The sequence below is a fragment of the Barbus barbus genome (genome assembly GCF_936440315.1).
Source record: "Barbus barbus genome assembly, chromosome: 15".
Lineage (NCBI taxonomy): Eukaryota > Metazoa > Chordata > Actinopteri > Cypriniformes > Cyprinidae > Barbus > Barbus barbus.
Window position 1 is genome coordinate 2,911,144 of NC_136743.1, and position 25,970 is coordinate 2,937,113.

General features: G+C 34.3%; 2 protein-coding genes across 2 annotated transcripts in view; one reads left to right on the forward strand and one right to left on the reverse strand.

Annotated features, from left to right (window-relative positions):
* Positions 1-11,122, forward strand: part of LOC306880926 (piezo-type mechanosensitive ion channel component 2-like) — a gene marked incomplete at both ends in the record, with an annotated part of 88,335 nt that extends 77,213 nt beyond the window's left edge. The window contains 4 exons of the mRNA XM_079434733.1: positions 8,719-8,832; positions 8,927-9,006; positions 9,105-9,312; positions 10,870-11,122. Of these exons, the coding sequence (XP_079290859.1) occupies positions 8,719-8,832; positions 8,927-9,006; positions 9,105-9,312; positions 10,870-11,122 (655 nt within the window). The remainder of the gene's footprint in view (positions 1-8,718; positions 8,833-8,926; positions 9,007-9,104; positions 9,313-10,869) is intronic.
* Positions 11,123-14,232: 3,110 nt separating this feature from the next.
* Positions 14,233-25,302, reverse strand: LOC306880863 (gamma-soluble NSF attachment protein-like). The gene is made up of 12 exons (XM_079434659.1): positions 25,164-25,302; positions 23,199-23,266; positions 22,993-23,077; positions 22,195-22,212; positions 21,952-21,982; positions 21,764-21,873; positions 21,582-21,648; positions 21,438-21,508; positions 17,653-17,731; positions 17,467-17,546; positions 17,261-17,390; positions 14,233-15,908 (listed from the first exon to the last, which is right to left on the reverse strand). The coding sequence occupies exons 1-12, from the start codon at positions 25,217-25,219 to the stop codon at positions 15,768-15,770; spliced, it is 936 nt and encodes a 311-aa protein (XP_079290785.1). The 5' UTR covers positions 25,220-25,302; the 3' UTR covers positions 14,233-15,767.
* Positions 25,303-25,970: the final 668 nt, after the last annotated feature.

Consider the following 25,970-nt stretch of genomic DNA (forward strand, 5'->3'; position numbering starts at 1 on the left):
TTATGCTGACTTGTCTTAAAGTCTTGTTTAAAAGACTTGAATAGTTTTATGTTCCAGGTTAGTTAGATGTTCTAGGTGCTTGCTAAAGTGTTGCTAGGATATTCTGGGTTGTTGCAAGGCTCTTGCTATGCAGTTGCTGAGGTGTTGCTAGAGTACAGTAAATAGTTGATAGTGTGTTCTGGCTGATTACAGACATTAATAACAGTTAATAACAGAAAAGCAAACGTTGTTTTCAAAACTCATCCAGTTTTAGTGCTTTGATATTATTGTATTTCTTTCTAATGTTAGGAAATTCAAAAGTTTTTGTTGCTCTTAAACTTGCACTAAAATGTGATTTTTACCATCCAAGTAGCAATATTAATAGAACCGCTCATCTTTTTAGTGATAAAATTTCTGAAACATTTATAACATGTTGAAGTTCTTTTATATTGTGTATTAACTTGGTGCCATGATGGATATTGAAATCTTGTTATTTATTTTTAATTTTAAACAGTGTAGATGATTACTTCATGGTAATGCAATATTTGTGAACACAATTGTGTATGTCAGGCCATAAATCCCCAAAAACTATGCATGGGTGCCCCTCATAGACCCCATGCCACCCTAAAAATTATTTTCTAGATCCTCCCCTGCTCCTCTGTGATTCATAAAATGGAAGTCAGCAGCTGCCCATCTTTGAGAATTAACAGAGTGTCTATTTAAACTAAGTGCAAATAGCCCGCCTTGTTGGCAGAGGCTATTTACACTAACTCCGCCCACCAATGTGGGATTGGGATAGTCAACACTGAAAAAAAAACACTTGTTTAACATCAGTTTCAGTGGTGTACATGGTAAGGCACATCAAATCAAGTCAAGTCAAGTCACCTTTATTTATATAGCACTTTTAACCATGTAAATTGTGTCAAACCAACTGCACAATATCAAAAAAGGAAAATAGTGTGTCAATAATGTCAAATGAAAAGATTAAAAAAAAGATTTTCAGTTAAAGGCATTTCATTATTGAATTCAGTGATGTCATCATCCAGCTCAGTTCAGTTTAAATAGTGTCTTTACAATCAGGTCGACGATATCGCTGGAAATGAAGTGTCCCTAACTAAGTAAGCTAGAGGCGACAGCGGCAAGGAACCAAAACTCCATCGGTGACAGAATGGAGAAAAAAACCTTGGGAAAAACCAGGCTCAGTTCTCCTCTGGCCAAATGAACCAGCAGCAAAGTCAGATTGTAAGGGCTCAACTGGTTCCAGTGGTCTTTCCCGATGGCTGTCTAAGTGGCGGGGTCCTCACTGGGGATCTTTCTCTGGTGCTCATCTCGGTGTCCTGGTCTCCGCTGACGTTCAGGGCTGTAGAGGTCGTCTCCGGGTGCTGATCCACCATCTGATCTGGATACAGACTGGATCTGGTGGCTACGATGAATGGGATATGTCCCCGGGGCTCATCCAGGTGTCCGGCCTCCGCCGACGATCAGGGCCACATACATCATCTCCCGGCGCCGATCCACCGTCTGATCTGGACACGGACTGAGAAACAGAATAGAAACAGACAAATATTAGCGTAAATGCCATTCTTCTTATGATGTAACGAGTACATCATGTGCTATGGGGAGTGTTCCGGTTGATCTATTTAATGCAGCCTAACAATCCTTTAAGGGAAGTCGTGGCCTAATGGTTAGAGAGTCGGACTCGTAATCCAAAGGTTGCGGGTTCGAGTCTCGGGCCGGCAGGGATTGTAGGTGGGGGGAGTGAATGTCCAGCGCTCTCTCCACCCTCAGTACCACGACTGAGGTGCCCTTGAGCAAGGCACCGAACCTCCAACTGCTCCCCGGGCGCCGCAGCATAAATGGCTGCCCACTGCTCCGGGTGTGTGTTCACGGTGTGTGTGTGTTCACTGCTGTGTGTGTGTGCACGTTGGATGGGTTAAATGCAGAGCACGAATTCCGAGTATGGCTCACCATACTTGGCCGTATGTCACTTCACTCACTCACACTTCACTCATTTTAACGGATTTGAATAATAGAAGTGTATTAGTGTGTTATGTGTAAACCAGGTTAAAGAAATGTGTCTTTAATCTAGATTTAAACTGACAGAGTGTGTCTGCCTCCCGAACAGTATTAGGTAGATTGTTCCAGAGTTTGGGAGCTAAATAGGAAAAGGATCTGCCGCCCGCAGTCGATTTTGCTATTCTAGGTATTATCAAATGGCCAGAGTTTTGAGAACGCAGCAGACATGGAGGACTATAATGTGATAAGAGCTCGCTCAAGTACTGAGGAGCTAAGACATTCAGGGCTTTATAAGTAATTAACAAGATTTTAAAATCTATACGATGTTTGATGGGGAGCCAATGCAGTGTTGACAGAACCGGGCTAATATGGTCGTACTTCCTGGTTCTAGTAAGGACTCTAGCTGCTGCATTTTGGACCAACTGTAATTTGTTGATCAATCGTGCAGAACAACCACCCAATAAAGCATTACAATGAGGTCATAAACGCATGAATTAGTATTTCTGCATTTGAAGTTGAGAGCATAGGTCACAATTTAGATATGTTTTTGAGATGGAAAAACACAGTTTTCAGATGCTAGAAACATGGCTTTCAAATGAAAGATTGCTATCAAACAGCACACCTAGGTTCCTAACTTTCCTATAGCTCAAATAGCAGAGCATGGCACTAGCAACGCCAAGGTCATGGGTTCGATTCCCAGGGAAAGCAAGAGCTGATAAAATGTAAAAAAAAAACTGTAACTTGAATGCAATGTAAGTCGCTTTGGATAAAAGCGTCTGCTAAATGCATAAAGTAAATGTGAAATGTAACTGATGAAGAAGAATTGACAGAGCAGCCTTCAAGTGTTAGATAGTGTTCTAGGTTATTACATGTGGGGTTTTTAGGTCTAAAAATTAACACCTCTGTTTTTTCAGAATTTAGCAGAAAGAAGTTACTCGTCATCCAGTTTTTTATATCGACTGTGCATTCCGTTAGTTTCTCAATTTGGTGTGTTTCACTGGGCCACGAAGAAATATAGAGCTGAGTATCATCAGCATAACAGTGAAAGCTAACACCATGTCTCCTGATATTATCTCCTAAGGGTAACATGTAAAGTAACCTTAAAAGTAACGGCCCTAGTACTGAGCCTTGAGGTACTCCGTACTGCACTTGTGATCGATATGATACCTCTTCATTCACTGCTACGAACTGATGGCGTTCAGATAAGTACGATTTTAACCATGCTAATGCACTTCCACTAATGCCAACAAAGTGTTCTAGTCTATTTAAAAGAATGTTGTGGTCGATAGTGTTGAACGCAGCGCTAAGATCCAGTAGAACTAATAAAGAGATACAACCACGATCAGATGATAGAAGCAGGTCATTTGTAACTCTAGTGAGAGCAGTCTCAGTACTATGATACGGTCTAAATCCTGACTGGAATTCCTCACAAATACTATTTTTTTCTCTAAGAAGGAATATAATTGTGAGGATACTACCTTTTCTTGTATCTTTGACAGAAAAGGGAGATTTGAGATCGGTCTGTAATTAACTAAATCTTTGGGGTCAAGTTGTGTTTTTTTAATGAGAGGCTTAATAACAGCCAATTTGAAGGTTTTGGGGACATATCCTAATGACAGTGATGAACTAGTAATAGCTAAAAGAGGATCTATGACTTCTGGAAGCAGCTCTTTTAGTAGTTTAGATGGAATAGGGTCTAACATACATGTTGTTGGTTTAGATGATTTAACAAATTTATACAATTCTTCCTCTCCTATAGTAGAGAATGAGTGGAATTGTTCCTCAGAGGATCTATAGTGCACTATCTGATGCGATATTGTAGCTGACGGCTGCATGGTTACAATTTTATCTTTGATAGAATCGATCTTGGAAGTAAAGTAGTTCATAAAGTCATTACTGCTGTGCTTTTGGGAAATGCCAACACCTGTTGATGCTTTAGTTTTCATTAATTTAGTGACTGTATTGAATAAATACCGGGGGTTATGTTTGTTTTCTTCTAAAAGAGACGAAAAGTAATCAGATCTAGCAGTTTTTAATGCTTTTCTGTAGGATAGGGTGTTTTCCCACCAGGCTATACGAAATACCTCTAGTTTTGTTTTCCTCCATCTGCCCTCCATTTTCCGGGCTGCTCTCTTTAAGGTGCGAGTGTGCTCATTATACCACGGATTCGGACTGTTTTCTTTGATCTTCCTTAAGTTTAAAGGAGCAACTGTGTCTAAAGTGCTAGAAAAGAGAGAGTCCATAGTTTCTGTTACATCATCAAGTTTTTCTGTGCTGTTGGATATGCTGAGGAATTGAGATAAATTAGGAAGATTACTTACAAAGCAGTCTTTTGTGGTAGAAGTGATGGTTCTACCATACTTGTACAAGGAGTAGAATTTACAGTTTTAGCTGTATGGAGTTAACACAAGACTAGATAATGATCTGAGATATCATCTCTTTGCTGCAGAATTTCAACACCACTAATATCAATTCCATGTGAGAGTATTAAATCTAGAGTATGATTTCGACAATGAATAGGTCCGGAAACGTGTTGTCTAACCCCAGTAGAGTTCAGAATGTCTATGAATGCTGATCCTAATGTTTCTTTTTCATTATCGACATGGATATTAAAATCGCCAACAATTAAGACTTTATCTGCAGCCAGTACTAACTCAGATAGAAAATCAGCAAATTCTTTGATAAAGTCTGTGTGGTGCCCTGGTGGCCTGTATACAGTAGCCAGTACAAACATCACAGGGGATTTATCACTAACACGTGTTTCTCTAGATAATGTTATACGCAGCACCATAACTTCAAACGAGTTATAGCCTGCCCTCCGAGAAATACTGAGAATATTGCTATAAATTGTAGCAACACCTCCCCCTTTACCTTTCGGATGTGGCTCATTTTTATAGCAGTAATCTTGGGGGGTGGACTCATTTAAAGTAATGTATTCATCTGGTTTTAGCCATGTTTCTGTCAAACAGAGCAAATCTAGATTATTATCATTGATCAAATCATTTACAAAAAGTGCTTTTGTAGAAAGGGACCTGATATTCAGTAAGCCAAGCTTTATTTATCAATTGTTTCTCTGTATTGTAAACATTTTTTATTTGTTGAACATTAAATTGTTACTCTTAATTTGGTTTGGACGATTTCTGTATTTTCTAGTTCCGTGAACAGACACAGTCTCTATAGTGTGATATCTGGGTGAAGGAGTCTCTATGTGCTGAGAATTAACTGACTTCTGTGACGTAAGGCAGCTAGCAGACGGTCAGTTTAGCCAGTCTGTCTGCTTCCTGACCTGGGCCCCAGTTAGTCAAGTACGAACTCTAAGACTATGTGCCATATTTCTAGAGAGAAGAGTGGCACCACCCCAGGAGGGATGAACACCATCTCTTTACAACAGGTCAGGTCTGCCCCAAAAACTCGTCCAATTGTCGATAAAGTCTATGCTATTCTGCGGGCACCACTTAGACATCCAGCCATTGAGTGACAGCAGTCTGCTATGAATCTCATCGCCACGGTAAGCAGGGAGCGGACCAGAGCATATTACAGTGTCTGACATCGTACTTGCAAGTTCACACACCTCTTTAACATTATTTTTAGTGATCTCCAACTGGCGAAGTCGAACATCATTAGCGCCAACGTGGATAACAATCTTACTGAATTTACGTTTAGCATTAGCCAGCACTTTTAAATTTGCCAAGATGTCAGGCGCTCTGGCTCCCGGTAAACATTGGATTATGGTGGCTGGTGTCTCTATTTTCACGTTCCTTACAATAGAATTGCCAATAACTAGAGCACTTTCATCAGGTTTCTCAGTGGGTGCATCACTGAGTGGGGAGAACCTGTTTGATGTTCTGATCGGAACAGAAGAGCGGTGTTTTGACCCGCGACTAGGCCGCCTCACAGTCACCCAGCTGCCCTGCTGCACGGGCTCTACCGGAACTGAACAATGTACAGGACCCCTGAGCTAGTCACATCCAAAGCAGTATCTACAGCCCTCACATTCTTACTGTCCTCAACTAAAGTTTGGATGCGTGTCTCTAATTCTGAAACCTTCTCTGTCAGCCTAACTATTTCCCTGCATTTATCACATGTGAATCCCTCATCGCCGACAGAGAGAGATAAACTATACATGTGACAAGAAGTGCAAACAACAATAGCAGGAGAAGAAGCCATTACTCACCGTGACTGATGAATGATACCAACTTAACTTACCACTGTTGTTTGATGAACTCGTGAAAAATGGAGCGAGAGAGAAATGAAAACGGAGCGAGAAAAAAGAAAACAATAATAGGTGCGAACGGAACCGCGAGTAATAAGCTAACGTGCTGCACTCGTGGTTTTAAAAAGTGAGCGATCAAATTAGTTAGATTAGTTTGATAGATATACCAGAAATATGGTGGGAATTAAGTTATATATTATCACTTTAAACAACAAAAAGCACTTGCTTTTTGCTTGCAAACTCGCCCTTTGCCAAACTTTTTTTCTCCCTTTTCAAATCTCATATCGCATCGGAAAGGTATTTATTTTCAATAAAAATGAAGGAAATAATCAAAAAGTTGAAAATAAAGTATCGGGTATGGTTAGGGTAGGTGTAGGGAGGGCTTTATTCTCCCAATAAGGTGGCATCCATTTAATATTTTGAATTAAAGCTATAATTTACACTCAATACATTATTATTGCGTACTGTTTTATAATGTACTACAATACTGAGGTGCAGATAATTTCCACTATTTGCAATAAGTAGTATAAATAGCAGAAAATCTTGCTATTTTAACATAGTGTAAATAGAATATAGATATTTGCACTTAGTGTAAGTAGTATCTATCGCTAAGAAAACATGCTATTTGCACTTAGTGTAAGTAGCATTTATCTGCCGAGAATTAAAATGAATACCCGTGGCTCCCGACGATATATTGAGGTCTTATGAAAAAAAATGATCAGTCTGTGCAAGAAACTAAACATTATTTATAACATTATTAATCCAGAGCCTCAGGAAAACTGTCCGGAGTGATGTTCGGTTTATGAATTATTCTTTTGAACCGGTTCTAGCAAACTGAATCCTCTGAAACAGTTCACGGTTCGAGCAGCACAGATCTACAAGTTACTAGATCAAAACTCACTTTCAGATGTCTGACAGTCGACTCGAAATGAGTCAAAATAGCAGCCTATCTGATCCTTTGATGAATGAATTGATTCAGTGCTCCAGTTACTGAAGAGAGGAAACGGTTCAACTCGGACCGAAGACAGATGAGCTGCTGATATGTGCATGTGTGAACCGAGCACTTGAATGAAGGGGCCAAATGAAAGTTTTTATGGTTTCTCATTGTTTTTGTAAAAAGATGAGCTGATGAACACCAGTTCAATCACTTTATATGCTTCAGACATGAAAAACATCCACGTTTCACATCATTATTTGGTGCTTTAATAATTGCGTATACATTATGAAACGTATACATTGCGTAATTATGTACAGTAAACAAATTAGTGAATTGAACCAGTTCTTTGAAACCGAAAGAACCAGTGTGCGGAAAACAATCAGATTTCCCTGTTTGCCTGAGACTCTGGATTACAGGTAATAATGTTGTAAATCATGTAAATCGTTTCATTTCATTAGACCGCAATAAATCGTCAGGAGCCACTGGTATTAATTTTGTGTTCCCTAGTATGCTGTTTTTGACTCTCAAAGTGCTGGTAGCTGCTGACTTGCATTATATGAATCATCAAGAACCATAGGCTCCTGATTTATGTTTCTGCCGGTGGGCGCTCAACCAGTCCTCTTCTCCCAAAGGTGAACGTGCCTCTTGTTTTTTTGTTTTTTTTTATAAAAAACACGTTTTCACTGCTATTTCTGTGAGCAAATGTTAACTGCGCTATGCTATACATATACGCAACAAATGCTTGCAGCGTTCTCATTATCAGTAATTAATTACACTGGGTGTTAGTTTTTTCTAGAGTATACTCCGTTTGATGAATTCACTACACAAAACACACACACACACACAAATGTACGGACTGCAAATATATTACCAACCAAATAAATTATAATACACCAATTCTTTCTATGTGGGTTGCACTTCACTAAATAAAATTATTTAATAAATACCTGTTTACAATAAGCAGTTATTCATGCATACACAGGAAAAAGTTTGGGGGTGCACACATAATATCTGAGTGAGCGCAGGGCCATTATCTCTATAAATGAGATAGCAAGCCGAGAGATTCGTGCTGGCGCTCTCTCGTATAACAATAGTGCACTCTCGACATTTGCCATTAAAATAATGCCCAAAATGAGAATAAAGTTTTAAAAGCTGAAATCCATTTCTTATTGGTTAAAATGAACAGAGACTATCTCATGTTTTTCTGTGGGTGCTCGAGCCCTATGCCAGCGCCTTTGCCAAGGACCACGGGTTCAACTAAAAATCTTCTTGGATGGCCTGGGGATGAGTAAATTAACAGCAAATTTTCCATTTTTGGTGAACTATCCTTTTTAATATTTCTATACAAATATATCATTATATATAGAATAATTTTGTCAAAGTGCGGTAATAGGAATTTACAAAAATAATTTATTTTATGTGACCCAGGCATGTTTCGTACAATCATTACCCTGTTATCATCTCTGATTAGAAGACATGATTATGTGCCACTCTGGTCAGAGACTGAGGTTTTCATTAATGAATTAACTGAATTTATTTCTGTTTGGTTTCATTTGCTGCATTTGTCCATTAGGAACCTCAGTTTAGGTGCCAAAGCTGAAATTGCAATAGGGAAACACTATATTGACTTGGACGAAATTACGAGATCTAAACTAACAAGTCTACTGCATGGAACTGTTAGCAACGTGTGAGTTTAAGCTTCAAACACAGACATATTTTTCTTTACTTTTTTAAAAAGACATTCACCTGAATGATAATTTGTAATGGTGTTTTTTATTAAGGATCATCAAAAACATTTTTCCAAGATACATCAGAGCACCGAGCGACTCCAATTCCAAGCCGATTGAGCAGCTTTACCTCGGTAATACACCAGCTCTCCACCATTTGGTGCATTGCTATGCATTTGTACAGCAGTCAACATGCCTGTTTCTCTTCACTCTTCTGTGTGCTCTCCCTAAGGTAAAGAATACATGAACATCACGCTGTCCTTACATAAATCCAGCAAAGATAGCGCAGAGGGCATCCAGGAGTGGTGGATCGTGAATCAGACAGAAGCAGGGCCGTTAGCTTTGGGGACGGCCAGGACTGTAAACGAATCTGGTCTGGATCTCTACATCATCAGTGACCAAGTCAGTCCACCCAGTCTGGGCTTTCTGGCTGGTTATGGGTGAGTGACGTGAAACATTATAGTCTGAAGTTATTTGTATGTCCTTCCTAAAGGGACAAAACTGTGTGTCCAATCAGAACATAGTTGAGGTGTTATATATATAGTTCAGAGGAGGTGGATTTTTGACCAATGAGAGTTCGCTATGGGTGGGGCTTCTCAATAGAGAAACCACACAACTGATGTGCTTCTACTACTAAAAATCACAGGACTAACATTAAGGAGCTAAATTGAGTGTTGTCTGTTTAAGAATACGTTTTTTTTTTTTTTTTTTAGCCAAGTTAAATTCAATACAGTGATGCACCAAAATTTACATAGAAAATCTTTTTATGATACACTGCCGGTCAAACGTTTGGGATTGCTAAGAATTTTATTTCTGAAAGAAATCACTGCATTTATTCAGTAAGGACGCATTAAACTGACAGTAAAGACATTTATAGTGTTACAAAACTTCAAAAAAAGTTATTTTGAACTTTCTATACATCAAAGAGTCCTGAGAAAAATCAGTTTTCACACAAATATGAAGCAGCACAAGTGTTTTCAACATTAATAATAATCAGAGATGTTTCTCAAGCAGTAAATCAGTATATTAGAATGATTTCTGAAGGATCATGTGACACTGAAGACTGGAGTAATGATGCTGAAGTTATGTTAAATTGTAATATTTCACAATATTGTTGTTTTTACTGTATTTATTATGAACTAAATGCAGCCTTGGTGAGCGTAACATTAAAAAAAGATCTCTTAACTTTTGGACTGCAGTATACTGTATATTTTAAATACATTTTTAAATAATCTTGACTAGGCATTACAACAATTCAACAATATTGACTGATATGATGGATCAAAAATTGCTAATAATTGAAAAGATATGTATGGAAACGTTAAAAAAAAAGGTAATTGCGACTTTCTATTTCACAATTTGGACTGTTTTTGAAGAAAGAAAAAAGTGTCAGAATTTGTCAGACATGAACTCAGAATTCTGACGTTTTCTCACAATTCCAAATTTAAATATCAGAATTCTGAGTTAAGGCACAGTTCACACAAAAATGAAAATTCAGTCATCAAGACACCCTCCACTGTGTGAGTTTCTTTCTTCTGCTAAATACAAATGACAGAAAAACCAAAACGTTTTTTCAAGAATGTTGGTAAATGGAAGTCAACTATTTGGTATCCAACATTCTTCAGAATATCTTATTTTGTTTTTAGCAGAATTAAGAAACTCACACAGGTTTGGAACAAGCGGAGGGTGAGCAAATAATGACTGAATTTTCAGTTTAGGGTGACCTATCCCTTTAACATCTCGCAATTCTCAGAATTGACAGGAAAAAAGTCCGATTTGTGCCATATAAATGTAAAATTGCTAGAAAAGACCATTTTGAGAGAAAATATTTTTTTCTTTAATTCCATGGTGCAAACTGGCTTCCATTGATATTTGTTATGATATGATATGCATCCCATCCGAACCAATTGAACATGATTTTATCAGTCTAAGGAACTTAATTCAAATGTAAGTAATTGATAATGCTGAGCTGAACGTGTGAACCTGCATGTGCACAGGATCATGGGTCTGTACATGTCAGTGGTTCTGGTTATCGGGAAGTTCGTGCGCGAGTTCTTCAGCGGGATCTCGCACACCATCATGTTCGAAGAGCTGCCCAACGTGGACCGGATCCTCAAGCTCTGCACAGACATCTTCTTGGTCCGAGAGACGGGAGAACTGGACCTGGAGGAAGACATGTACGCCAAACTCATCTTCCTCTACCGCTCTCCAGAAACCATGATCAAGTGGACCAGAGAGAAGAGTGAGTGAGTGAAGATGAGGACGCTGACCTTCGGAGGAACTAGTTTTCATCTAGTGCACTTGCTAGTGTTTTTTTTAAGGGCTTGATAAGTGAACTTTAGGGCTTCCAGGCATGCGCCACTTTGATACGACTTTCACCTTTAGGAGTGCATGCGACGTGATGGACGTGGATGAGAAATACTCAGCCTACTACAGACTTTAGGCTTGATTTTTGACGCCTCTCTCTGAATTCTGAAGGCGAGAACCGAAGCCCTGTAGGTGGCGCTGTGAATTACGTGACAATCTCTATTTGCCTTATTTCATTTGTACAATCAACTAGACGCATCATTATCCACCACCTTTCTCAGGAATACATTCGGATCATTTCACCACGACGGGATAGCAACCTTTTTTCTCATGTATGACAAAGTGTGAAGAGGAACGTACGCAGCAGTAATAACTTCACTCCTTGGGGACTTTAAGGAGATCATCTGTAATTTATGAACACAGATTTGGAATGTGAAAAGGACGTTTAGTGTTTTATAAGGCTTGAAGTATAACGACTTTTCATAACTAATGGGAGATTGTTTTCACATTACTTAATAATTAATGATTTATCAGTTTCAGCAACTCTGGATTTTTTTTATTATTATTATTTAAGAGCCTTATTTCAAGAAATAGAAAGAATTTGAATGTGTTTCTGTGTACATTTCTTCATATATCCAAATGTTTTATGAATGGTTTACATAGAAATGTCTTCAGAAGGAATTTAGAATGTTTCTGTGTACATTTGTTTATAAATTCAAATGATTTTATGAATGATTTAAACTGAAATTTGTTCAGAGCGAATTTTTGAATATGTTTCTACAGTATGTACATTATTTCATAAATCCAAATGATTTTAAAAATGATTTATTCAGAGCAAATTTAGTTTCTGTTTGTTTCTTCGTCAATCCAATTAATTTCATGAATGATGTGCAGTTATTGCTCCGAACGAATTTTGAACAAATTTCTTCGTAAATCCAAATTATTTTATGATTTGTTCAGAACAAATTTTGAATGCATTTCTGTGTATATTTCTTTTGCATATGAATTATTTACACGCAAATTGTTCCAAATGATTTTTGAATGTCTTTTTAAGAATTATCTATTCAGAAATGTTTTTCAAAAATGAATTTTGAATCTTTCTGTCTATATTTCTTTGTAAATTCAAATGATTTTATGAATGATTGACACGTAAATTTGTTTAGAATGAATTTGAAATGCATTTCTGTATACATTTTTCATAAATCCAAATGATTTTATGGATGATTTACACAGACATTTGTTTAGAACCAATTGTAAATGTGTTTCTATGTATGATGATCCAAATGATTTTATGAATTATTTACATAGAAATTCATTCTGAATTAATTTTCGGAGTTTCTGTGTACATTTTTTTCATCAATCCAATTGACTTTATGAATTATTTACACGGAAATCTGTTCAGAACAAATTTTGAAAGCGTTTCTATGTACATTTCTTCATAAATCCAAATCATTTTAAGAATTATTTACAAAGAAATTCATCCAGAGTTTATTTAATCGTAAATTCAAGTTCTTTTACAAATGATTCACACAGAATTTGAATGTGTTTCTTCATAAATCCAAATAATTTTCTGAATGATTTACAGAGAAATGTATTCAGAAATATCATGGAATATGAGCAAAATCAATTGTTTGCTAAACCATTTTGACAATGCAACAATAGCATAAAATGGTTTTGCGAATGGTTCTGCTCGTGTTTCATAAATGATTATATCGTGGAAATATTTGACTTGTGGTGAAAGTGAATAATGAATATTAGTTATTAACAGATAGTCTACATCCTTGAAGGCATGAGAGATTTGCAGATTGTTACAGTAGATTTATTAAATATGCATCGCCAGGACTGTTGTGCTCGTCAGAAAGTTGTTGGTACATGAGGAAGAATCTGACTCACATTTGTACTACGTACTTATATTTATTTGAGCAATACGACAGGCGGGTGGACTGTAAAGGACATGAAATCCATTTTTATCCTATACCTTTGGCAGCCATACTCAGGAAGGATCTTTCTATGGATCAGGGTCTCACGGATGAACCACTGGAGTCTCCGCTAGGCTGTAGATTTACAATGGGATCATGTACGATATATATATATGACTATCAATGTGAGCTCCATGCCGACGGATCGTGTTGTGCTGATGCTTGAGGAGAACATTGAATATTGTTTTGAGTCCATCTCTGAACTATGCATTAAAGACAATGTAGCATGAATGAAAAATAATGTTTGACATGAAACGCTTTCATTACCTTGTGTGTGCAGAACTTTTTCAGCAACGTCAAAACGGGGGAAAAAAGAAAACTGTAGCTGGATGAAACAGGAAATGGGAGTTTATTGATTTCAAATAAAGCACACAATTAAAGGACAACGTGCCACTTTTGTTTACTTTTTTGTTCCTGTACGTCTCAATTTTTTACGCTACAGTTTAAAAATCAGAATCTTTTTTTTTTTTTTTTGAAAGAAATTAACTGAAAAATGTTGTTCTTCCTATTGATTAAAGAAAATGTACCACAGTTTCTACAAAAATATGAATACGCACAAGTGTTTTCAACATTGATAATAATCAGAAATGTTTCTTGAGCAAATCAGAATATTAAAATGATTTCTGAAGATCATGTGACACTGAAGACTGGAGTAATGATGCTGAAAATACAGCTTTGATCACAGAAATAAATTACATTTTACAATATATTACAATAGGAAACACTTATTTCAAACTTTAATAATATTTCACAATATTACTATTTTTACTGTATTTTTAATCAAATAAATGCAGTCTTAAGAGGCAGAATAAAAGGCTTCTTTCAAAAATAAAAAAAGTACATTTCTTTTTAAATGTATTATTATTATTATTATAAATACTTTTATTATTAATAATAATAATATAGTTTTTATTGTTTGCTTTTTTACACGTCTATATAGTTTTGATCATTTTTTGTTTGTTTGTTTTATATTTTAGTTAATTTATTAGATCAACTCAAACCAAATGAAAATGAGAAATGTTACCTTGGAGAATAATTTAGATAAAAATCATTTTAAGTTTTCTTTCTTTCTTTCTGTTAACCTTTATGGTCACACTTTATTTTAAGGTCCAATTCTCGCTATTAACAAACCATTAACTATGACTTTTGCCTCAATAAACTCCTAATTTGCTGCATATTATTATTTAGTGCGGTAGTTGTTAAATTTCGGTATTGATTAGGATTAGGGATGTAGACTATGGTCATCTAGAATATGTGCTTTAGAAGTACTAATAAACAGCCAATATGTTAGTAATATGCTAATAAGCAACTAGTTAATAGTGAGAATTGGTCCCTATATTAAAGTGTTAACATTAATTTCCAGTAAAATGTTTTGAAATGACTTCTTTCCTGGCTTCTCTATAACATGAGTGCAAAAAAAGCTACTTTCTGTTTGTAGAGCATTTGTAAAATCATCTGCACTGAATTCATCAGCTAGTTCTCTAGTTCAGAAGAGAGCACATTCAGCAGCTGTAGATTGTGATTTTATTAGGTCATTTTTGCATCTTTATGTCTGTCAGGTTGTATATTTGGAAACGCAGCATGACGCCTTACTCCACAGCCACATTCACATTTCAACAACACTTACAATAAATTACTGTACATAATAATAATATAGTATTTTACTCATTTTAGAACTGATTTAACATCACTTTGACATTACAGACTGTTCACTAACAAAAATAAAATTCTGTACACAACTACAAATTAAAAAAAAACATTTACAAACAGAATTTATCCAACAATATGATCACACACATAGATCTATGATCACACACACACACATCAAAAATGCCCAGTGCTTATAATTTACAGGCTCAACCAATGGTGTGAGTTTTGGGGCGGGGCTATCTAATTGACCAATGGAAGAGGAATGTTTGTAACTTGACTGGAAACACTGCAATCAATAGAGTGCTGAAAGGATGACGGACCTGAAATAGAGCATTTCTTCATCATTTCATCATCCTGATGTCAATGGGTTTTTGTTAAATGACTGAAATAAGGTCTACATTTTATTCTATATAATTTAATACATCAGTAATAACCAGTGTTATGCAATCAGATAATTTTGTCCCCAAGTAACTAGTAAAATAATGCATTACTTTTACAAGAAAAGATCTGACTGACTTTTTATTTTCCCCATTTACTCCCTGACAGCTCTACTGTCCCGTGTTAAAAGAAAATGAGAGCGAGTGCAGAGACACTTTTTCATTTCACTTCTGATGTGGGGCCTTTACAGTTACCAAAAATATAAAAGGACGCTATTGTGTTTTTGTCAAATAAACCTGGGTGACACTGACTACAAAAATGCATCATCACTTCAGCGCTCTATTGCATGTTAAATATGTTAAACTGAAGTCCACAGCCCGTGTGTGTAGGGTGTTCTGTGTGTCTGATGAGTAAACGCTTAGAAATCTGGACACTCCTACAGGCGGGACAAACAGGAACAGAATTCCTCAGGAATGACTCCACTGCACAAAGGGAGGAAACACTGATCTGCTCTCACACACACGCACACACACACACACTCAAACACAGATGGAGGAGTCGGGCCGTTCTCTCAGGCTCAGTTAACACAAACCTCCCTCGTAATCATCGTCTTCCTTGGCCGCTGTCGGGCCGGCGCTGCCCCCTTGAGGGGCAACAGGAGATTTCTTCTTCTTCCCACCACCTCCACCGGGCACCTTCAGAGAGATGGCCAGCTTGGCATACTGCACAAACACAGAAACGACAAAACAGCTATTGATGATGCCACTGAATGAGATTTCAGTCAGGATGATCACTGGATTTTTGAAAATATAGTAAATGCTTAGTAGACAAGTTATGTTTCCACCAAGATTATCGGTATTTAAAACTAAAACCAAAACTAAAAAAAAAAAAGAAACTTTCAATACATGAAATAAAAAAATTAAAATAAGCATTATAAAAAATAAAAGTACATTAAAAAATAGTGCTGTCAAACTATTAATCGCAATTAACTGCATCCAAAATAAAAGTTTTTGTTTACATAATGTGTGTACTGAGTATATTTATTATGCATAAATAAATACACACACATACAGTATATATTTTGAAAATATTTACATGTATATATTTATATTCATTTAATTTATATAATATATAAATATATTTAATATATAAACATAAAATTTTTCTTAAATATTTACATGCATGTGTGTGTATTTATATATACATAATAAATACACACACACATATATTAATTAAACAAAAACTGTTATTTTGGATGCGATTAATCGCTATTAATTGTTTGACAGCACTAATTAAAAACAACTTAGTTGCTATAGTTGCAAAGGCATTTTTGTACTAGGTTGAAGCACTAAATAAACTAAAAAATAAATTAAAAGAATAAAAGCTAAAACTAAAAGATAAAAACTACATATTCTTATTTTTAAAATATGTCTAACAAGAATAAACAACAAAATTACTCAAATTAAAATGAAAACTAAAAATACAAAAAAATTCAAAGTATTTATTTTATTTTATTTTTGTTTGGCAATTTCAATAAGTGGTCTTGAAAATTTTACAGAAAAATTATAACATCAGTAAGACTTGTAAAAAATTAAGAAATGTTTTTGTTTTTAAAGAAATTGGTATTTTTAATCAGCAATGATGCATTAAATTGATTCAAATTGACAGAGACATTTATAGTGTTACTTAAAATTTCAAATAAATGCTGTTTTTCTGAACATTCTATTTAGCTTTGCCATCACAGCAATAAATTACATTTAATACATTATATTAAAATAGAAAACAGTTGTTTTAAATTGTAACTGTTTTTACACAAAAACATTCTTAAAAAAAAAAAAAAAAAAAAAAATATATATATATATATATATATATATATATATATATAAATTATAAATAATATAAAGTAGCAAATATTTAACATAATTTAATCTAATATTTTTTATATAATTTAATATAATGGTATTTGATTATTTTTGAACTGATACTGAGCTAAATGACTCCTTTAGTGAGCGTAATGATGTTTTGGTTTGATTTTTCACAGCATTGCGTGTGAGGACTGATGTCTGACACTCACGTCATTGTCCATGTACTTCAGTAAAGGTGAGTTGCAGACACGTGACACCTGGTCCTCGTCCTGCTCGTCAAACGCCGCCAGTAACGTCTCCATGGAAACACAGTCCTCGCTCCCACTGAACCCTGGGAGACTGAAGAGCACAGTATTTGACACCGATCAGAGATCACACTGGCGATCTGGAGGACGATGGTGTAACTCGTTCGTACCTGTAACTTTCTCTGACACACTTGTCTGCAGCCACGAAGTCTCCTCTGTGGAGATGAACCAGCACTTGAGCGATGGTTTTCTGCAATATCAAACATCTGTTCAAACTAATGCAACAATAGAATGCAAAATTGTATGTTAAAAGTTTATTTCAAGAACTACATGAGGTAAAATCCAGTTATTTGCACCTTAAAGCAGGTGGGGTAGTTCTCAATTTCCTTGTACATGTTCTTCTCTTTCTGAAGGGACACAGCGGCCTCGTCCAGCCTGAGCACAAGAAACACAGCGGCTACCGCTCAAACCGTGAGTAAAGAACACCTTCCACTGGTTCAGCTAGCACTGAATGTACAGAAACATTACTATACTCATATTACTCATATTATATCATTATGATAGAATTCATATTTTCAATTAGTTTTTTTATATATATATATTTTAAGTTTTTTCATTTGAATTTTTAGTAATACATTGTATGGCTCCCCCCCCCCCCCCCCCCCATTTTTATTCAAATTTAGTTTTTATTTTATTTGTCTACTTGAAACAAAATGTTTTATTAATGTTTGTTAAATGTTTAAATGTTAATCAAAACCTTTGAAATGTGGCAACTAACTGAAATAAACTAAGCAAATAATTAGTTTTAATTTGATATTTTCCAGTTTTATTTCAATTTCAATACTAAAATAAGCTTTAGTAATTCTGTTAGGTTTTATTTTGTCTGTTTACTTTTTATTCATTTTATTTCAATTTAGTCATTTAGTAATTCAACTAAAGTACTTCCCTTGGCAACTAAATAAAACGCTATATTTTATTAATTTTATGTTAAGGTTTATTTTATTCATTTTTTTTTATTTATTTTTAGGTAACTTCACAGGCATCATGACTTCAGATGTCTTGTAATATAGTGCTTAATTCATATAGTACTTAATTCATACAGTGCTTAATTCATATAGTGCTTAATTCATATAGTGCTTAATTCATACAGTGCTTAATTCATATAGTGCTTAATTCATACAGTGCTTAATTCATATAGTGCTTAATTCATATAGTACTTAATTCATATAGTGCTTAATTCATATAGTACTTAATTCATGTAGTACTTAATTCATATAGTGCTTAATTCATATAGTGCTTAATTCATATAGTGCTTAATTCATGTAGTGCTTAATTCATATAGTGCTTAATTCATATAGTGCTTAATTCATATAGTACTTAATTCATATAGTGCTTAATTCATATAGTGCTTAATTCATGTAGTACTTAATTCATATAGTGCTTAATTCATATAGTGCTTAATTCATATAGTGCTTAATTCATATAGTGCTTAATTCATATAGTACTTAATTCATATAGTGCTTAATTCATATAGTGCTTAATTCATATAGTACTTAATTCATATAGTGCTTAATTCATATAGTGCTTAATTCATATAGTGCTTAATTCATATAGTACTTAATTCATATAGTGCTTAATTCATATAGTGCTTAATTCATGTAGTACTTAATTCATATAGTACTTAATTCATATAGTGTGCTTAATTCATATAGTGCTTAATTCATATAGTGTGCTTAATTCATATAGTGCTTAATTCATATAGTGCTTAATTCATATAGTACTTAATTCATATAGTACTTAATTCATATAGTGCTTAATTCATATAGTGCTTAATTCATATAGTGCTTAATTCATATAGTGCTTAATTCATATAGTACTTAATTCATATAGTACTTAATTCATATAGTGCTTAATTCATATAGTGCTTAATTCATATAGTGCTTAATTCATATATAGTACTTAATTCATATAGTACTTAATTCATATAGTGCTTAATTCATATAGTGTGCTTAATTCATATAGTGCTTAATTCATATAGTGTGCTTAATTCATATAGTGCTTAATTCATATAGTGCTTAATTCATATAGTACTTAATTCATATAGTACTTAATTCATATAGTGCTTAATTCATATAGTGCTTAATTCATATAGTGCTTAATTCATATAGTACTTAATTCATATAGTACTTAATTCATATAGTGCTTAATTCATATAGTGCTTAATTCATATAGTACTTAATTCATATTGTACTTAATTCATATAGTGCTTAATTCATATAGTACTTAATTCATATAGTGTGCTTAATTCATATAGTGTGCTTAATTCATATAGTGTGCTTAATTCATATAGTGTGCTTAATTCATATAGTGCTTAATTCATATAGTGCTTAATTCATATAGTACTTAATTCATATAGTACTTAATTCATATAGTGCTTAATTCATATAGTGCTTAATTCATATAGTGCTTAATTCATATAGTACTTAATTCATATAGTACTTAATTCATATAGTGCTTAATTCATATAGTGCTTAATTCATATAGTGCTTAATTAATATATAGTACTTAATTCATATAGTACTTAATTCATATAGTGCTTAATTCATATAGTGTGCTTAATTCATATAGTGCTTAATTCATATAGTGTGCTTAATTCATATAGTGCTTAATTCATATAGTGCTTAATTCATATAGTGCTTAATTCATATAGTGCTTAATTCATATAGTGCTTAATTCATATAGTGCTTAATTCATATAGTGCTTAATTCATATAGTGCTTAATTCATATAGTGCTTAATTAATATATAGTACTTAATTCATATAGTACTTAATTCATATAGTGCTTAATTCATATAGTGCTTAATTCATATAGTACTTAATTCATATAGTACTTAATTCATATAGTGCTTAATTCATATAGTGCTTAATTCATATAGTGCTTAATTCATATAGTGCTTAATTCATATAGTGCTTAATTAATATATAGTACTTAATTCATATAGTGCTTAATTCATATAGTGCTTAATTCATATAGTACTTAATTCATATAGTACTTAATTCATATAGTGCTTAATTCATATAGTGCTTAATTCATATAGTACTTAATTCATATAGTGCTTAATTCATATAGTGCTTAATTCATATAGTGCTTAATTCATATAGCTTTAATTCATTTTAGTATGAAGATTTATATTGCGAAGCAGTGTTATTTTGTACTAAATTACTATAGCATATTAAAGTATTTATTCATATATTTTTTTAAATAATTTGTTTTTATTTCTATATTTTCCATTTTAATTTTTAGTTTTTCTGTTAGTTTTAGTAATTCCATTGTGTTTTGTCATTTTTATTCGATTTACAATATGTCTTAATTTTAAGTCAGTTTTACTTTTTTTATTTAATCTAATTTCTGTTATCATTTATTTAATTTCAATGAATAAATGTGTTTTGATATTTGTAGTTTTAGTAAACACTGCTATGAAGTCATCAGAAGAGCTAGTGAAGTAATGAAAGTGAGTAAATTATAATATATGCGACTTATTGAACACTCAGGATCATGCATTTAACCATTGCATTGATTTTACCACAGTAAATGTGTTATTATACATGACATGGACTGTTAATGCTTAAAGGGCACCTCTTATGTTTTTTTTTTACATTTCCTTTAGTGTGTAATATAGCTGTTTGTGCATGTAAACAATTTGCAAAGTTACAAGTACAAAGTCAAAGAGAGTTGATCTCTCCGACAGAATATCTTGCCTGAAATGCCTTATTAGTTGTCCTGCCGTTCTTTCTGTGATATAGCTATGATTCCATGTTGCATATTTGCATAATGCCCGCCTACTGCTGCTTTGGTCCACCCTCAAGGACTGTTGGAAACCCAATTATAGTAAAGAGCATTACATTTTTGACACACACTCTAAGTGGCTGACCAATCAACAAGAGACGGGGGGTCGGTTGACCAATCAGAGAAGACTTGGCTTTTTGGAAGAAGGGGGCTTTAAAGAGACAGGAGCATTTCAGGCTGAAGGTGAAAAGAGCTGCTGCAACAATACACAGTATGAGAGAAGTAATGTGTTTTTTGAACATTAAATCATGTTAGACCATCACAATATGGGCAGTTTAATGCTTTAAGACGCACCTGCGCAGTCTCACCAGAAGTCTGGAGGCTTTTCCCAGAAGCTCTGCGGCCTGTCTGAGACGATCTTCATTCTGAACACAACACAAACCGGTTCACATGGGTTATGTATGGACAAATGGATGATTTTTGTTTGCATTTCCTCACCTCAAACACAGATGCGGCCTTCTGATACAAGTCCACGGCTTTTTCCAGATCAATCGGCTCGATGAGTCTGAAGAAGTGGATGGCACTAGTTAACACAACCTTTGCATGCATATTGTAGTTAGTTTACACATAAGAACCTACACTAACAACCTCTCAGGAAGTGTTCTGATCTGTTTACTCACCTCCCAGCTCTGTCCAAGGCCATTCCAGCGGTGCCAGACGTCCCGTTCTCCACGTACATGATGCTGGCCTTCTCGATCAGCTGAATGGCCTCAGGCATTTTCTTCATGTCCTGCAGGTGTAGAAGAGTCACTCACTCACGTCTCAAACCTACAGGCCATCCATAACAATCACTGTACGACCGACTCACCTTCAGCATCATGCCAGCCTGTTCATACGCTCTGAGAAGAAGAAAAGCATGTTTTATCAAGGGCTACATTGTACAGGTGTATAAGTAAAAAATATATGGATAAATTAACTACAGTAATATGTTTTTAAATATTAAAAGAAATTGGTCAAATATAGATTGGTTTAGTAAATGGATTGTTTGTAAATATAGATTTAGAGTTAGCAATTAGCTTAATATTTATTTGAAACATTAATGCTCACTTACTTTGCTGCATGGAAAAGTCTGTGAATTTTAGTTAAGGAAATACAAGAAAATAAAACCAAATATCCAATTAAAACTAAATGAATCAAAGTCTCTTCTGCTTATGAAGGCTGCATTTATTTGATCGAAAATACAGTAAACAGTATATAATATTGTGAAATATTATTAGAGTTTAAAATAACTCTTTTCTATGTGAATATGTGTTAAAAAGTCATTCATTTCTGTGAAAGCTGAATTTTCAGCATCATTACTCCAGTCTTCAGTGTCACATGATCCTTCAGAAATCATTATAATATACTGATTTACTGCTCAAGAAACATTTCTGACTACTATCAATGTTGAAAACAGTTGTGCTGATTCATGTTTTTTATTCAAAGCATGATGTATTTATTTTTCCAGGAGTCTTTGATAAATAGAAAGTTCAAAAGAACAGTGTTTATTTGAAAAATAAATCTATAAATGTCTTTACTGTCCCTTTTGATCAATTTAATCACTTGCTGAATAAAAGTATTAATTTATTTTATTTATTTATTTTTTTAAATTGGGGTTCTTGCTGATCCCAAACTTTTTTTTTTGACAATATTGTGCATATATATGGCACATTCTCCCTATAACTTTTACCCAATAGTTACCATAATTGGCATTAAGGTGAATAAATCAGTGCATAAGCATCACAGATACAGTAAACCCCTGTGATATATGCATGGCTGTACTGCCCAATACTTTTTTGTTGAATTAACTTTGTAATTATGATTTCTTCTTCTGTCTAGTAACCAGAGTCTGATGTGCAGAGAAGGATACGTTTTGTTTTCTGTGTGGTACTCGGCCTCCTTCAGGTACGCCTCCTTCGCTTGGTCAAACTGTTTAGCGTTTTTGAAAGCCACGGCTGATATAACACCAAAATTATATATGTTACATATACATATGTTATAGTCATAGCATTTCACTATATATTATCACCTTCATCAATAACATCAGTGCAAGATGTTACTTAAGGTTTACATCACCTGCTTTTGCCATCTCTGAAGCGGCTTCATCATAATCAGGTTTCCACTTGGTCATGCTGGTCTTCAAGCTGCATAAAGTAAAACAAATATTGTATGGTGTTCTCTTTGTTGTTCTTCTTTATTGCACAGACTGACTGATGGTATCAAGTTTTGTTGTATTGAATTGGTCAACAAAGAATACATCGTCCCAGCTCCCCCCCTGTCCGTAGCATCTCTAATTGAACAGGTGATTAATATTCCCACGTAACCCCGTGACTCTCCACCACGAACACGTGACATAAGCAAAACATAAACTCTTTCATGTCCACTTCAACTAGTATCCCAACCCTTGTGGAAAAAGAAGTGTGCTTACATGTACTTCAAATCTTAAAAGTATAAATGTTGTGACCCTGGAGCACAAAACCAGTCTTAAGTCGCTGGGGTATATTTAACCAAAAATGCATTGCATTGGTCAAAATTATCGATTTTTCTAGATCGATTAGGATATTAAGTAAAGATCATGTTACATGACAATATTTTGTAAATTTCCTACCGTAAATATCTCAAAACTTCATTTTTGTTTAGTAATATGCATTGCGAAGAACTTCATTTGGACAACTTTAAAGCTGATTTTCTCAGCATTTTGATTTTTTTGCTCCCTCAGATTCCAGATTTTCATACAGTTGTATCTCAGCCTAATATTGTCTGATCCTAACAAACCAGACATCAATGGAAAGATTAATTATTCGGCTTTCTGATGATGTATAAATCTCAATTTAGAAAAATTGACACTTATGACTGGTTTTGTGGTCCAGGGTCACATTTAAAAATAATATAGTATACTTGCAGGTAATTTAATGATAATAAAATAAAAGGCCACTTAAAAGTGTACTTAAAGAGAGACATTTTCAAGACTATATTGCTTAACATACTTTAGTACACTTTTAGTGCACTTTGACTGACTGATTGATTAATTTGACAATGTCAAATCAAATGTTTTATTTTAAAGTACATTTTTTAAAATTATTTCAATAATCTAATTTAAAGATGTACACTTATTTTGATGTGTTGAATAACATACTAAAGCACAATATAAAGAACTGGATAATAATTTGAACTGTAGTGTGTTATTCAATGTTACATTTAAACTTAATAGATGTTAAGTGTACTAAACTGCAACTTTATAATTAGATGAGTAATTAAAATGTATATTAAATACACAACATACACTTTCCAATAGAAATGACAACAAAATATAATTTAGTTTACCATAAATGCTTCTCAGTAGATTCTGCAGTACACTTTAAAATATTTTAAAGACAAGAGAATTAATTATTATTACATCTACAGATGTAGGCCTACTTAAGTAAATGGGTCAAAACAGCACTCTTAAGTTGCATCTAATAATGCATTTTCATTTAAGTTAGTTGACACTAAAGTATTCTCCCTAATAAGTACTCTTTTTAAGAGTATGCTAAAGTGTGCTTCTCTTCCACAATGTAACATATTGTACTACTAAATATATCATAATAATGCACAGTTGCACATAATATAAGACTGGTTTTTGAACTGTAGGTGTTTGAAAACAACATGCAAAGCCACTCTTAGATTGCACTTTAGACTCGAAATCTTCTGTTTAGATGTGTAGCCTGTGACAACTTGCCCCGGTCTCTACTGCCTGATGGGCACATGAACATGCACTGGATTTCAGGAATGGCCCACATCATCAGTAGAAGCCTCATAATAATGCCCACATCAGGACCACTGCAGCTGTGTCGCCAAGGTAACCTCTATCACTGCACGCGCGATTACGCAATCAGTCTCGCTGTGGAACATTATAACGAACGCGCATCAGAATCTCGTTTCTAAACACTCTGCATCCGGTTATGCAGCAGAATTAGTGACAGTGTGACTGACAGCGACAGCAGTGTTTGTGTGTGAAATGCATGAGCTCTGTTCTGTATGAGAATATTTTTCAGATCTCACCATTTCTCGGCTTTGGCGATGTGCTCGTGCGCCTCGTTGATCTTCTGCGCGGCCATGGCTCTGGGTTTCGCGGATGAAGACGACCAGCTCGGGAGGGAGGATGAGGATGAGGATGGACTGTTACGTAGATTATCCTGATTTTTTTTTCAACAGCTCATCCACGTCACGGTGTTTTTCTACGGGAGCCCGAGTGGGATGCCGCAACGCACCATTCAACATCTGCAATTCACACTTGCCTCGTTTTTATTATACATTTATTTGAGTATAGACAGAATATAATTATTCTTGTTATTATAATATTTTTTTTATTTCTTTACGCATTTTAATTATTATTGAATATAGATAACATTTTCAATATGTTTCTTGATATTTACCTTTATATTATAAAGTGTGTGAAGTAGACCATATGTATTTATTTATACAAATAGAATATGTTTGTTATTTTTGTGGTTATATAGAATATGGATAGCATATTATTAGTGTGTTTATAGATGTTTTCCTTATTTTCAGTAGTACTTAATAAGTACTAAATAAGTAGTACTTATTTGTTTTATTTATTTATTGACGGTTTCAATTTGCGATTTTAATAGAATATAGATAATATTTTAAATGTGTTTATAAATATCCTTATTTTTATCATTCATATGTTTATGTATAAGGGAACTCGTTTATTTATTTATTAACGGATAGCTGTGCAATATTTAAATGTGCGATAATTAAATTGTATTAAGACATTTTTTACTGTCAAAAAATGGAGAAAGGTTTTAACTGGTGCCATAATGGAAACATTTTTACACTATCGTGTAA

What these genes read in the sequence shown, in the direction of transcription:
- LOC306880863 (XM_079434659.1), bottom strand. Translation starts at nt 25,219, where the DNA reads ATGGCCGCGCAGAAGATCAACGAGGCGCACGAGCACATCGCCAAAGCC. An exon ending in TTCAGAGATGGCAAAAGCAG is followed by an intron (nt 23,078 to 23,198) that starts GTGATGTAAACC and finishes GTGTTATATCAG; the next exon opens with CCGTGGCTTTCAAAAACGCT. An exon ending in CTTCTGGTGAGACTGCGCAG is followed by an intron (nt 17,732 to 21,437) that starts GTGCGTCTTAAA and finishes TCTTGTGCTCAG; the next exon opens with GCTGGACGAGGCCGCTGTGT.